Here is a 15,904-nt window from a genome sequence, read left to right on the forward strand (position 1 = left end):
GCTGTCAGGGCACAGCCTGTGGGATGGGGAATGGGGAACTGAGGGCTGATGGGACACAGAATATCCTGAGATGGTCTCGGGTTCCCTGTGTCCGAGACGACCCAGGGCACCCAGAGGGGTGTCTTGGGTTCCAACAAGACGGAAGGGATCATCATAGTCCAGCTCCTGTCCCTGCACAGCAGGACCATCCGCAAGAGTCACCACGTGGCTGAGAGCACTGTTGAAACACTTGAACTGTCTGGCTGGTGACCACTGTGACCGCATCCCTGGGGAGCCTGTTCCAGGGCCCAGCCACCCTTTGGGTGGAAAACCTTTTCCCTTTATTTGACCTAAACTTCTCATGACACAGCCTCATGCCATTCTCTCGGGGATGACATGTTATCACACGGGGGTACTGAGGCAAACCCCCACTTACCACCTTTCTGGCCCGGGCTTCCAGGACCCTTGGGTCTCACCCAAGCAGTGCTGCATCTCAGGTACTGCGTCCACTTTTGGGCCCCTCAATTCAGAAAGGATATTGGGGTGCTGGAGCAAGTCCAGAGAGGGGCAATGGAGTAGCTCAAGAGTCTGGAGCACAAATCTTAGGAGGAGCAGCTGATGGAGCTGGGGGTGTTTAGCCCCCGGGAGAGAAGGAGGCTCAGGGGTGACATTACAGCCCTCAACAGCTCCCTCACATGAGGTCATAGCCAGATGGGGCTCAGTCCCTTCTCCCAGACAACCAGCGACAGGACGAGAGGATATAGTCTTAAGCTGCATCATAGGAGATTCAGGTTGGCCATCAGGAAGAATTTTTTCACAGAAAGAGTGACTAGATACTGGCATGGGCTGTCCAGGGAGGTGGTGAGGTCACCGTCCTTGGAAGCGTTTAAGGAAAGACTGGACGTGGCACTCTGTGCCATGGTCTAGTTGTCACGGTGGTGTTCGGTCCCAGGTTGGACTCGATGCCCCTCAGGCCTTTCCCGGGCCAATCCCTTCCGTGGCTCCGTGCCTCCGAAAGGAGCGGAGGGAGGGAAGGAGGGCGGTGCCGCCCCCCGCCCCGGCGAAGGCGCGAGGGGGAGGGGGCAGGGCGCATGCGCGCGGCGCCCGCCGAGCCGCCCCTGCCTGGTGCGCGCGGACGGGGAGAGTGTGGGCAGTGGTGACGTTATGACGCCGCTCTGCGCGTGTCGCCAGCCGCGCGACCCACGCACGGTCCGCCGGGCTCGTGCCTGCTCCTCCAGCCGGGCCGCCGCGCGCGGGCGGGGCGGAGGCGCCATCCCTCCTCCTCCTCCTCCTCTCCGTTCTCCTCCTCCTCCCCCTCCTCCCCGGGTCCCCTCTCTGACGGCCCGGCCCCTTCCCCTCGCCAGAGCGGCGCCTCCTCCTCCTCCCGCTCCCGGCTGTGCCGGACAATAGGGGTGAGCGCGGCGCGTGTCTCCCCCAGCGCGGCCCCCGGCCCTCCATGCGCGGCGCCGGGCAGCGGGGCTGACAGCGGCTCCCGCCGGCGGCAGCGCGCCTGAGGGAGGGAGGGAGCGGCGGCGGCCGCGGGCTGCGGGCCGGGACTCGCCGCCCCGGGCGCTGACAGAGCCGTCCCGCTCCGCCGCCGGGCGAGGCCGCTGCCCCGCGGCGGGCCGGCGCACGGAGGCTTCGTCAATGGAAGTATGTTACCAGCTGCCCGTGCTGCCGCTGGACAGGCCGGTGCCGCAGCACGTCCTCAGCCGCAGAGGGGCCATCAGCTTCAGCTCCAGCTCCGCGCTCTTCGGCTGCCCCAACCCCCGGCAGCTCTCGCAGGTAGGCACTGCCGCTGGGCCCGCCGCCCTTGTCCGCCTGCCCCCGAATGCCGGCGCGGTGGCGAGAAAAATGCAGCATTTAATATTTTTATGACTAGTTATTACCGGGGTTATCTGTTTAGCATCGCTTGCGATGCGAGCGGTGAGCTGCATGGGGTTTATTTCTACAGCCAGTGGGTTATTTTTTTCTCCTGTAATTTTTAAGCTAGGACTGCTTTTTAGCTCTTTTATGAGCTTGGGCTTTCTTTGAAGGGTCCAGGTTTCCTATGGGGTTGCCAAAAGCTGCAGCGACTTGACTGAAATGGTGAACATGCACTGCAGTGTTTTATTTGGGATGCTCTGCTTTTTCTCCCTCCAACTATTGAGGCTTGGCAATTTGTCTAGAAGGAGACAAAGATCCTTGGCTTTTTCGTTTCCACGGTATTGCTCCCGGCCCATATTACATCAGTCACAATGTGAATTGTACTGTATTTTGTTTCATCTGATCGTGTTGGAAATACTGTTGAAAAGGTCATTATAACTCTCAAGACAAAAGGCAGGTTTTTCTTGTGAACAATGCCCTAAATTTCTGGATGTGCGTTAGTATGGTTTCCCAGCACCCAGTGATAAAATTATATTCTGGCGGAAGTCTCTGGAGAAAATCTGGAATTATGGTGGAAAACGTATGTTTTGGTGGAGTCAGCCCGTTTTGGCTTCGAGGGATTTCCTATGTCGAGATTGAAAGGTCTGTTTAAGTGCTGTGAAGTATGTTGTCCTTACAAAAGATGTTGTCTTTGCATGTGTCGTGGTAGTTTTTTGTTCTGTACGTTTTTGGTGTATCTTACTAAGTTATTCTACTTTTTTTTTTTAATGACTTGCCGTGCTACACATACGTCTTTGTCGAAAGTACAGAGCTGCCAGTCGCTTTTGGCTTCTTCCCCTGTTTCATAGCAGTGGAGCTGTGTGTGTGAGCATTAGGCACATGTATGTTTGTACAGGAAAAATGAACAAAATACTGTGTTAATGACCAGAAACTCGAATGCATGTGGAAATAATTATTAGCAAGCAGATGAAGATGAACATATGTTGACAATGCTTCCTTCCCTGATATAAATGTAATAATTGACAAAAAACTTTGGTTTTATGGCAAATTAATTTTCCATGGCAAATTTAATTTTGTAGCAACCGGGTTAGGATCTTTTCCATTTGTACTGCTTGTTCTGAGCTGTACTTGGTGATGGTGGCTTTTCCATATGTATAAGTTGTCTTGAAAGTCCAGCCTAATATAGCACACTTCGTTCTGTGGAGCTGAGAGAAGAGTCTCCCTTGTTTGAAGTATTTGTGGTTTTCTAATCAGGAATAGGCAAAATGGTCAAGGTGATATACATTGTATTCCTTTCTGTATGGTCTCCAGAACAGGTGATGCAAAAGTGTATACAAGCTTACCAGATTACATCTGATATTGACATTTATAGTGCTTTTTCTCTTAACTTTCAAGCTTCTCAATGGATTCTTTCTTTTCTGGCTGGTATGCTGCAGGTATATTAGTGAGCTCAAAGAAGAGGTGATTGAATAACTTGACAAAAAAGGGAAACTATGTGTGCTTAACCAAGTAGTATTTTGTCTGCATAAACCAACAGGTAACCAGGTTTATGCATTAATAATAAAGAATTAGGATATTTAAGTGAGGAAGCCTTTGCTGTTGTCCAACATCTGATTATCTTTACCTTTTTTTCCTCTTTCCCTGAAGTCTCCAGCAAACAATAGGATATGAATAGGTGTACCAGACCTGCAGTCACAGGTTGGTGTAAATGATGGACTAAGAAGCATCACTAGTGAGATTAGTGATTCTGTGTAACTTGTGAATGTAGCTTCACGTTACAAGTCTTTTGTAAGACATTCCAGTTTCATTCCTGTCCAAAGAGAGCTGAACCCTTAGCAGTTTGTAATTTTCAGTCTTCTGCTCCAGCTAGCTTTGAGCAATAGGAGTAACACTAGAAATATGCACCCAAGGAGCTGGTATGTACAGCCAGCATTTTACAACTAACAGGCATTTAGCAGATTTTCTTGAAAATTGTTATGCCTTGAAAATTACATTCCCACTTACAGATTAAAAGTCACTTGACATGATTGAGTCATAAGATGTTTTAGGCTTATCCTTCCAGCAAGAAGGTATTTTACATAGGAAACATACATGAGATAAATGCACACTACATTAGACATAGCATTTAACTGGACAGTCCTAAGCAGGCAAATATATATCTCTTAATTTATTAAGTAGCATTTCAGTTTTGTTGAAGTTTCTCTGCGTGGGTTCAAAATGTTTTCAAAATTGAAAATGTATGTTGCTTTTTTAAAGCTTAAATAAAGTGGTGCTGAAAATGACCTCGAGGATTCTGATCTACTCCTCTCAGCCCTAGGAAGGATAAATTGTGCTTACAGCATTATTGGCAGATGTTTGTCTAATCTGTTTACTTAATCTATTTTTTAAGATATAGTCTTATGAGATGCAGTGAGTTGACATTACTGCTGAAGGTTAAAAGCCCTGATATTGGGCACATGTTATTACTGCTTCCTTTATGCCATCTCTGATGCTTGTCAGGTGTTTGCTCATTCAGTTCACTAAAACAGCAGAAAACTAACACAAGCAGGAAACTTGGTAGCTTCCTGCCATCACTTTGAATAAAACAGGCTTATTGAAGTCTGTCAGAAGTGATTTAAAGGAAAAGATGGTACCACTAGGCTTTTGAAAGTCATAAAAGCTTTAAATAATAGAAATTACTCAATCTCACTAGTCAACTGTTCTTAATAGTGCTTAAGTGTTCCTGTCATAAAACAATTCTTTCTTAATACTGGAAGTCATCCTTGTGGTGATTTGCACCTTTTACTTTAAGCAGTAAATGCAGAGAAAGGCTTATTCCTTTTTTCTTGTTGTTTTCTTTTATGTGCAAATTATTTCTTCATACTACTATTAAGTAGTCTTAATTTTTGTCAATTTCAGAGTCTTTACAATAAAAATAATAAAGGTAACATCTAGAGGTTATTTTGATATTTATTGTTTAAGTCCAGTCAAGTGAAAAGCTACTGTTGTACAGGTATATACAAATGTTTCAGTTAATAATCATCTTTAAATATGAAATAATTTTAAGAGCGAGTGTTAAAAGCTGTTTTTAAGGGCATTTGAATGTGTAAGTGTTGAAATTACCAGGACATTTCACATTGATGAGATTTGAATTTAGGTTCACTGTGAGATCAGGTGGATGTTAACTGGTGCCTTGGATCATTCATTCAGGGTGTTCATTCCATTTATTACGAAATTGTGTTTTTCAAATTAAAGCTGAGCTTTCAGAGAACAATTTTTGATTTATTGCCTCATCTAGTTTTTAACTTGGGTTGTTAATAGCAGTAAGAAAGTTTTTAGAATTGTACTTACTTAGTGTGAAAATTCTTAGTCTGCATTTTTATGAATAAGAGTTTTTAATGAAAACCACTTCACAAATGTAGCTGCAAGCTACTTTTAGATTGTCCTGCATTGCACTCCCCCTCCTCCCCCCATGTTGAATTGACATAAACATATCACAAATGAGTAAGAAAACTTTGGCCTAACCTGCCATTTTTGACTCATTTCCATCTCTCTGCTTTGTAACTGGTTCTGCAGTCTCTTCAGTTCCTCCAAAAATGGCATCAATGGTATCTAGTAGCAGAGTCTGAATAGAAGTAAAGATCAGGCTTTAGCCTTTCTGTCTTTAAATGATTGAAATTGATGATGATAAAGAAAGATGTCTCCTAATGATGAAATTGCATGAAGAGGGAATGGAACAAATAATACAAGACTCCATTTGTATCTCAGAAACTTAGGCACCGTCTCCACCAAGTACTACTGTGTACCGGGCAGTACCATGTCCTGCTACCTGGTGTTCAGTAGCCCGCTTCATGACCCTTCTTCATTGCATCTCCATTTCATGCATGTAAGCAGTGTAGTGTCAGACTTGGTGACTCTCATACCTGGACAATGGATTGTAGATCACGCAGATGGAATCCTAGATTTGACTTGGAGGATGTAGTGGGGGAAAAAGTCACTAAGAGGAACTGGAAATATACCTTCAGTGTAAGGTGTATCCTTCCTCTTTCCTGGCATTAACAAAGTGCTTAGGCCACCTTTTTTGTGTATTTTTTCTTGTCACTGTCGCCTGATGTGATTCAAACATGTTTCACTCTGCACATAGCGTGGTAAGTTAAAAGATGCAGTTGAGAGACGTATTTATGTGGTCTGGATATAGACATTGGTTTTTAATCCCATGGTTGCACCTTTTTGCTGAGAGAAGTGTTGGCATGACCTATTTTTCCCTTGCAGCTGTTCATTTCTACTCCTGCATCTCCCTCTTAGTTGTGTCAACTTCTTTTTTCCTTTTTTTTTTTTTCTTTTATTTTCTTTTTTTTTGTGATCAGGTTATTTTTCAGCCTTGTCTGACTCATAGTACAGTTTCATAAATGACTGTGACTGTTAGTAAGGAGGAAGCAGCACACCGCAATGCTAGACTAGGAGTAACGAGCAGTGGAGCAGCAGAAGGAATGCCTTATATTGGCCCTACTACTGATTGTGCAACCTTGCCCTAAACCCCTTTCTTTTCTCATCCACCATTTTTCATAACTTTTCTTCTATACCTTTCTGATCCTCTTCATCAGTGCTTCTCAGTTGCTGGCTCTTTCATTAGATTTCTCCTGCCATTTCCCATATCTCTGCTGCATGAATAATTAATGAGTTAAAATAATGAAATAATTTTCATGTTGTGATTCCTAGCCTCTGGAATTAATTCTGTGTTGCTGCTCTGCTTGCCATTCCCTTCATCTTGTATTTATTGTGTCTGGTTGCTGAGATTGCATCTATTCATATGAGAGGGAGAGACTGACGCTGACTCTACGCACAGCACAGACAAGTTCTGATTGAGGCTTTCACACACTACAGTAATTTTATGTGGCAGTGCACTTTTAAAATGCCCTGAGTTTTATGACCAATTAACTTTTTCATATGTTCTAGTGTAAAGCAACATTGGTACTTCATTCAGCAAAAAGGTCATAGCAGCTTCTTTCATGGCCTATAATTGTCTATGTAAGATCTAAACAGAATAATAGTTTAAAGTTCCCATTAATTAGATTGTCTTAAATCACCAGAAGTCAATTCTCCTTTGTCCAGATTGTGTAATAGTATGTTTTGTGCTTTGTATGAACCTCAATTTCTAGATGCTGTATTTAAAGAGAGATTGATTTGAAAAGAGAGATTATAGCTATGTTCCCAAGAAGGGAAATATTGAATTTTAACCATAAAACAATTTTACAAGAAGTCAGCATTAGTATATGAATATTCAATATTCTATATGAACTAATTATGTAGTAATAGCAGGCAAATACAGGTTGTTGGAATTCGGAGTGTTTTCTGTGGGATGTCTGTTTCAGCAACTTTCCTGAAAAAAACCCCTATTTGCTAGGTAAGTGTGTTTTTCTAGGTTGCTTGAGAAAAGCAACAGTGTCCAAACTCAGTTAATTCTGAGTCAATAAGCTCAGTTTTGAGTTAATAACATATCATAAAATAATGTAATTTTTTAGACACGTTTGTTGTGCACTTTTGGTGTGTCAAAAACAATGCTGAGGACATCTGCATTGTGAACCTTTTTTTCTTTGGTTCTTCTATTTTTGAAAAGCCTACAGTGGAAAAATTGCTGGTAATAGAATGGTGATTTGTTAGAACAGTTCTCTATCATGTCAATGACCATTGGCTTCTTGTTTTCTTGTGTTTCCCTCATCACTTGGTATCTGCAACTTTTCACTAGTTTTCTGCTAAAATTGTAGATTTCTGCACTAGCTCAGTAATTTTCTTGCATTGAATATCTCAGATTCATGATTGCATTTCCAAGTTATGCCAGGTTATGGCTCATATATATGAAACACCTTTTGGATTGGAGTAAACCTGTTGTATTTGCTTTTGTTCACTGCACCTGCATGGGAATAATGAGTAATTTGGCAGCTCAAGTTTTTTTTGTTTTTTCTCCCAGAAATGTAGAACCAGAGTCGCTTGGTTGTTCTTTGCTGTGTAAGTGTTTGTTAACATGTGTCAGTATTTTTCTCATGTGAATTTATGCAGTTGTGTGTCTAAGATACAAATTCATGTATCATATAATTGAAGGAATGTAGTGTGTTCTGTTAGAATGTCTTTTCTTTTAAATGAAGTTGTGAAGGTGGACGTGCTAAAAATTAGAATCTTAATCTCGGTAGTCATATTACATAAAGCATTTAGTGTAAATCATGATTTGTGTGCATTCACAGCTGAATGAAATGTTCAGTTCTTCTTGAAAAAAGTCTTTTATATAAGCAAGCACAAATACATGGTGTGGGCACGCACATGCATGTAGGGTCTCACAAGAAGCGTGTGTCTGGGACCAGGAATTGAACACAGACTTCTCAAGTTCTAGTTCAGAGTTATGCACAAAATCCTCACTGGAATCCTTGAAAGAGTTTGAGTTTTATCAGATTTGAATTTTTCTTCAGTTTGTTCTGATTATGTCATTAACAAGTAACTGCAGTGTAAATAACCACCCTGTGTAATCCAACAAGGCAGCCTGCCAAAGAAAAAATGTTTTAATATAAAAATGCAGTTATGGGAAACTAGATTTAGGGGTTAGTTGGAGTGTTGTTTATTTGTATGCGTGCATCCTGGCTGTATTGTAAGGAATTTGTAGCCAAATATTTTGTTTTCTTTCTAGTTGAAAATAAATTTGTGGCTGTTATCTTGCCTTCCCTGCCCTCCTCCCTTCCATACCCTGAGAATTTTTAACTTCTCTTACAGCAGCCTGACTCCTGTTTTCCTCCCACTTCCTCCCTCTTTGTACACCTTTGATATGGCAATCTGATTTATTATCTTCCTGACCACACTCCCACAATAATTATAATTAGAGATTCCTGGAGTCTGCTTTTTATCACAAGGTAGAGGGTGAATTCTTTTCTCAGCTCTTAGCTGGAGTTGTGAAGGAGCCAAGGTTTGCAGCATGCCTTCTTCCTCTGCCTGTGTGAGCTTCAGAAGGAGTATGCATCAATAAAAATAATAAAGGTCTGTATTAGTAGAATATTTTACTATTTCTTCCTCTCGTATCTGCCAGATGAGGTATGTAAAAAGAAAGACACTGTTTCCTTTACCAGTCATAGGGATTTTTTTCCTGTTTCTCCCCCCCATGACAGACGTAGCTGGAGGCTACTCTGAGTAATAAAACTGAATATTTAATACGTGTGAAATACAGCCTGTTGCCCCATTTAGGGCAAGGGGTCAATTCTGTCCCACGGAGTAAAGAAAACCAAAGGAAAATATACAGAAACCTATTCCAAGGCTGTGAAGGAAAAAACTTACAATAGGAATTTTGAGACTTGAGTGGGTGGATCAGCCTTGGAACAGAAAGGATTTAGAAACTTTGCATGAAATTTCTGTCTGATGTAATGGTTCTTAGTTGTCTTGAGAATGAAGGTACATGTGGTGTTGGGATGATGGCAAGCAAGTAATTTCCTGAGGGACTCAGTTATATATAGATCAGAAAAATTTAACACTCTCACAAAAAATACTTCTAATAGAATAGTCTGGTAGTGGAGGAACTGTAGCTGTCATGGCAGGAATGGCACTGGCCCTTGTTACTTCTTTCTTTGTGTTTGTAGCTAATACGCCACATATATTGATGCTGCAGTTGCTCACATGCAGAGGAGGAGGTTTCATGTTTAGTCAGGCATGAACTTGCACTTCCATTTTCTTAAACTTTCCGGTAAAGTTCATGTGCCACAGTAATCTCTTGAAATGTGTATGTGTGGCAGGGGTGTGTGTCTTATCAGTAGTGCCTTGTCTTCTCTTTTGTAATTGTAAAGTCCTGCAACCAGTTTTCAAACTTAAATTTCCTTGATTATTACCTGTGGAATTTTAGACTTCAGCTGCAACAATTGAGCTTTTTCAGGTATTGAGCAAAAAAAAAAAAAAAAAAAAAAAAAAAAGTTTTTTATAGCTGCAAGCATAGTATGAAACTGCTAAATAATAAATGTCTATACATGGATAGTAAAGGTCAGGTTTTTTTGATGCCCTTGTGTATTATGAGATCCGGAGTGTACATGTGTTATGGACTTCTGCCATTGTTCTGTTTCTTCTGTTGTGAAGTTTGAGCTACATTTAATTTAACATGGTGATAACAGGAATTTCTGCACTTTCCAATTAATTTAAACAATATATTTAATAAGGTTGTCCTAACTTATTTTCATTTGGCAAAATAAACTGATTATATTTTTGTCCAATATTTAGCTCACAAATTGGCAGATAAAATAGTAAACCTTTATTGCATGAATTAAAACCAAAAAATAATCTTGTGTTTTTAACCTTGAGAAGCTCATAATGTCCCAAATGCTAAAAACATTTGTTGTCCCCTCAGTAGTTTTTCCTTCTCCTTTCAGAAAGGATAGTGGTTGTCCTCTGCATCTAGTCCTGCTTATGTCTTTGTCACTTCAGATTACTGCAGGACTTTTGCAACCTACCATAAGTGAAGACTAGAAATCAAACCTAGCAAATTGCAGGTACTAAATTCCTGAAGTTTTGTGTTGGGCTTGTACTTTGTGATCTGTATTGACTTTCGGGTTCTTTTAAGGAGGAGAAAGGCTTTGTCTCCATAAGGGTGTTGAATGGTTGAAGCTATGGTTACCTTGTGTTTTTTCTTTTCCTTGTGATATTGTGATGTTATTTTTGCCATGCCCTTCCATCTTAAGTTCAGCCCTAAAGGGATGGTTTTTTTGCTTGTTTTAATTAAAGGCCTTTGGTTAAAATTCTTCACCTATCACCTTTTGGTACAATAGACTGAGTGAAATAATCAGCTGTGCACTACAGGACTAATCCATTTTCATGAGCTTTTTGGGAAGGATGATTTGAGAGGATTAGACAAGGAGATATTCATGATTGGCTGAATAAATAGGAAAGACAATTAAGACTAATGAAATTTAAGACATCTCTCATCATTCTTATTATTGTTGTATTTATATGAGAACATGGGAAAGAAGCTACATGCTGAAAAACATGATTGTGTTGGTAGCAATTTGCGAGTCAGGAGTTCAAATTTTTCTCTTATGCTGAGCATGGGTGACAAAGGGTCCGGTTAAGGTGGGAGAAGAGAAAGGTCAGTAAGGCTAAAAAATGTCTCTTTTCTCGGTGTAATAATACATGTTACAGAAGGTTTTTGTTTCTGACACTCCTGAAATTAAGATTGTTAAAGTTAAGTACAATGATTTTTGTGTTTAATGTGTTATGAGAAAGAGAAGAGCAGTTTTTTAAATTCTGCCTTAACACGTTGTAATGCTGTGCTTGGTGTTTGGAGAGGCTTTGTGGTTGATGATTATTGTTGACAGGAGCCATAGTTTTTATTACTAATATTATTTTAAATGGAAATTCTTTTTCAGGTATGAGTTTTATTTAATGTCTGCAGTCATAGTTCCAAGGTGCTTTTGGTGTTAAATGTAAGCAGTATTGCTTGCACAGTAATTTTAGCTGCCTATCTTTACTCCTGCTTTAGTGCTGACAGTTGCACTCCACTGACCCTGTGGAAAGCTGGTTTGCTGAGCTGCAGCAGCAGCAGAAAGCCCTTTAATTTTTGTAGCAGTAATTTTCTGCTCATTTGTCTCTCCCTGGTTTTCTTGCAGGATCTGAGGAGTGTTGGCGCACAGAAAGGAGCAGGGATATGCAGGCAGAGGCCACCCAGCGTGTGTGGCAACACTGACTCAAGTTGTTTCTATTGCAGTTGGAGGAATGTCCAGAACAGCTGAACTGTGTGGAATTGTTTCACTTTTCTTGGCAAACAAGAGTGGGCTGATTAATTCTGTGGTGTTATTCAAATTAAGTAATGCACTGTATTCAGGTATTTAGTATTTCCAAAGAAGCGTTGTGCACCCTGTGTCTTTTATATATTTGTATTATTATATATTATTATTCACACGGCTTCAAAATCTGTAATTTAATCTTTATTAGGTGAGTCCATGGTTCTGTATGTTTCAGGTATTAGACTTGACAGAACATTTTAAAAGGACTTGATAGAACATTTTAAAAGGACTGTTGATAACTTTTGAAGAAATGCTTAATTAAGTACATTAAGTCAAAATAATGTGTATTTTTTTTTTTTTACCTGTAAAACATCCAATTTCAAAATTTCGGTTATTTGACTTCAGAATATGAAAATTTTTGGTTTTCTTGTCTGTATGAGTAGTGATTTAGAAATAATGCACAAATGAAAGGTTGTTTTCCTGTGAAACTGAAAGTGTCTCTCCTCTCTGCTTGTTTTTAATGAAAAGTAGCTATGGTTGCTGCAGTTTATAAATGAAGTGTGTGAGAACATGAGGCTCAATCCTGTCATTTGTCTTTGGAGAATTGTTTAGCATACTTAAAAGGCTTGCTAGTGTGTGTTTGTATGTGAGAGTGAGTGTGTATATATATAAATATACACATATGAAAATAAATATATAGATATATATGAAAATGTGGTAACTGTATAAGGATATGGTGAGTGCTGCGTAGATTCAGAAAAGTGTAAAAAACAGTATTTGTTGTAGCATTTGCTTCCATGTTGTCCTGTCTCCATCAAGTCACGAGACAAAATAATATCCTAAAGCTAACAATTTTGGTAATATTTGTTGCTCTCAGTTGATCTTTCTAAGTAAGAAATTTTTACTTATTAGATTGCCAGCCTTTATCATTTATAGTAATGTTTTAGAAGCTTTTGGTCAGAATGGCACGTTAGTTTTACAGTTGGGAGTGTTTCAGGATGATGTCAGGTAACTGTTGGGATTCTTCTTCTTAGTCCTTTTGGTTTTCCTGTTTCCATGTTACATGTAGTTAGATATCTCCTTCAAACTTTGTAGAGCTTGCCCTGAAGCATGTCTTAGGCCAAGGACAGTCACCATAATAGCTGTTCTTTATGTTACTGAGTTGCTAAGTCAAACAAATCTGGATTGACTGTGTACATGTGTGCACAGTTGTTCAGCCATCCATTTCTGCTGGAAATTTAGTAGAGAACACAGTATGCTGATTATGTTGATTGGCAGAATTATTTTGAATCGTGTCCTGAAGTGCATTCAGTCCTGTGGAGGTATTTGTGTGTGGGTTCATTAGGGGCCTGTGGGGAACTCAACCCCTGGCCTAGGAGCAGTGCCTTGAGCAAGCTGGGATGCCACATGCCGCCTGCCCAGAGTAGCACCAGGAGAGCATTCCTGGGAACTGTCATCATACAGGAGATAAAATAGGCCATACTGCTGATACCTTTGCTGGATCCTGATAGAGGAGAAGAAGCTGCAGCAGTAAACGTATTGGCTTCTATTTCGTGCATGCTGGCATTTGAGAAGAGAATAGATCAGTAGCAGATGATGGCTCTGCAGTTGAAGTAAAACTTGAGGATGGAAAAGGTGATGTGCACGGTTGACCTCTCTTAGTACCTCTTTTTCTTTGCTGTAGAAGATACCTCATGGAGGTTATGCCTGAAATCTCCTTTGTAGTACTTGGGAGAGCAAAGACTGAGGGTTGACAAGGGACATTGTGAGAGATGTGCCACCAGTGCTTTTGGGGTTTGTTCCTCTTAGGAGAAGGTGAAGATCAGATAGTTGTGTGACGTGCGTGATAGCAGAATATTACCCCTGCATGAGATGGTTGTGAAAACAGTGTGGTTTTGTTGAATGCACACATTGATCTGCATTTGTTTCATCTGTAGTATCTCCTCCCCCCTCTGCTACCTGCTTTGTAGCATTGCTTTCTTCTTGTTCCTACATGGTGGCTTAAGCCCAGATACAGCCTCTCAAAAACCTTCCATGAAGGTTTTAGGTGTGTTTATGAGGCCTAGTGCTTCACTTCATTCTAAAAATGCCAATGGAAATGTTTGGTAAATAAAAAAGATGGACCTGTAGTGAAAGTATATATTATTTGTTAGAGTAATATGTAAAAAGGTTTTAAGCAGGTTTCTGCTCTTTAGGGCTTCCACTGATCAGTGCTTTGGGAAACAGGAGGAAGTGGCTCTTGTCATTAAGAGAGAGCTGTGAGCTTCTAAATCTTCCATGGGCACCTAGGTGTGTGTGTGTTGTCATGTAATGGTGGTGTATGCTTTCATCCCTGCTTCTTGTGACCCGATATTCTCTGTGTGTGGATATGGGCTGTGCCGCTAATTCTCTGCAGGGAATGAAAAAAAAAGATTGTGTGCAGAGTATGGCAGCGCCTACACAATAGAGGCCTCCAGTGAGGCAGTAGTTGCTGAGTTACAGTTTCCAATATTGAGCTTGCTTCTCAGTTGCTTCTTCAGTGCCTCTGTATTAGTTTTTTCATCTGTGTTGAAACCATATAATAGCCTCTAGCACTTCCAGCGCAGTCTGACAGATTTTACTCTTCTGTTCCAGTGATCTTTTAAGCCTGTCGTGGGTCCTCACAAGGATGTGAACAGCTTCACATGTGTCTAGTCCATGGTGTTTTCTCATAGGTGCTGTTATTATCTCTGCCTCCGGTTTGGGCCCCCTGTGCTGCTGCCTTGTCTCGAATTCCAGCCGATCCAGGACTGCTGACTGCATGCAGCTGGGATAAAGGGGCCATATTTGAGGTGTGCCTAGCACATAATTCACCAGCAGCTTCAACAGTCCTGCTTCTGGATGGCAGGCTGACTTTGGGTGGTGGGTGCAGGTGTGAGAATACTCTAACTATGGGGTGACAGGATCTTTCAGAGTGTGGTTGTTAAAGTGCTTAGTAATTTGGGAAGAGGGGTAGTTTTTACTTAGGGTTGAAGTGACTTGAAAAAGCAAGGACACAGGGAAAGAGAGAGAATCCTGGTTTTGGAAGTGGGCCTCATTCTAATAAAAGTTCAGATAGAGACTTTCTCTACAGTTTCTGTTTTCTGTATGTTTTTCTGAAACCATACTCTTCTTTTGCTGTCTCAACATCGAAATCAACTAGTAGGGAGTACAGGCCTGAAACAGCCTGTTACAAAGGGAGACTGTGGAAATGTGATTTTGTCCTTAGTCCACACATTAGCGATTGGAAAGGGTTTGGTAAAAGCACCAGAGCAATGATATCCAGAGGAAGCTTCTGATATGGGTTAATTAGACCTATAACAAACTGAAATAATTCTAAGTCAAGTTTCATCCTTGACCTGGCAAAATTTGATTATATGCAAAAAGGGAAATAATATCATATCCTGTCATTGCAGTACTTTCTCGATACCTTCTTTTTTTCATATATATTCAATCCCAGGCATCCTGCAGGTTTTCACTGTTTTATGAGTCTGTGGCCCTACATTTTCTTTTTCAGGAAAATGAAACATTTTAGTGAAAATTCCTTGGTGCATTCAAGAATGTAATGTTTGGGTTAAACAAAGATGGGAGATGTGCAGTTTGCTAGGCAGATTGAATGTTTGTGTAGTTAAAATAGATAATTATTAAAATAGATAATTAGTGAAGTGATTGTGTTTTTTAGTTTTCTAGTGTGCAGGTCTAAACCTTATGTATCTAAATATTTTTTTTTCAGTTTGCATTTCTGAACTAGCTAGTTATACTTACTTGGCTAAAATGTGCATGGGTTGTCTGCATTTTAAATCTTTCTCAGTACTGTTCTGAAAAATAATGGTGCAGTAAAATTAGAAGTCAAAGTACTGTTAAACCTCTGCTCTACAGCTGAGAAATAAAGATTGTAGGTGAGGTAAGTGACTTAGTTTTCTCTGCCCTAAAAGCAGTGACCACTCATGTCCTGTGTGATGTGGTTGAAAGGCACTGCTGAAGTGTCCATCTCCTTCAGCATCTCTGTTCCAGCCTCAGCTACACAAACACACAGAAGGGCATCCTTTCACTTAGATGTTTTTGGAATCTCTCCTCTTTTGAAAGGCACTGCTGAAGTTCCCTTTCCTTGTCTTAATGGCCCTCCTATACACTGTTTTGTCTACCATAGAAAACGGCAGTTCTTTGCCTATACTTTTGAGGGGGAGAGAGACTCATACTTAGGGAAGAAGAGTCTGGTTAGTCTGTAATCCTTCATGCTGCTGTTTGAAATGGAAAAGGGTTGAGAATGAAGGCAAATACTCTGGGCTCTGAGCCTGTAAACGGGGGACCCAGAACCAGTAATACAGAATTACTGGTGCAGA

The 15,904-nt window shown here is 41.0% G+C and overlaps 1 protein-coding gene across 3 annotated transcripts in view; it reads left to right on the forward strand.

Moving 5' to 3' along the window:
* The first annotated feature begins 1,585 nt into the window (after window positions 1-1,585).
* The window catches only part of PDE7A (phosphodiesterase 7A), a 76,017-nt gene continuing 61,698 nt past the window's right edge, over window positions 1,586-15,904 (forward strand). For all 3 annotated transcript variants that reach the window (XM_041473627.1, XM_041473631.1, XM_041473630.1), the window contains exon 1: window positions 1,586-1,764. In XM_041473627.1, coding sequence (XP_041329561.1) covers window positions 1,627-1,764 — 138 coding nt within the window. In that variant the 5' untranslated portion in view covers window positions 1,586-1,626. The remainder of the gene's footprint in view (window positions 1,765-15,904) is intronic.

This window comes from Pyrgilauda ruficollis, unplaced genomic scaffold, assembly GCF_017590135.1.
Source record: "Pyrgilauda ruficollis isolate IOZ18807 unplaced genomic scaffold, ASM1759013v1 scaffold30, whole genome shotgun sequence".
In the NCBI taxonomy this organism is placed as follows: domain Eukaryota; kingdom Metazoa; phylum Chordata; class Aves; order Passeriformes; family Passeridae; genus Pyrgilauda; species Pyrgilauda ruficollis.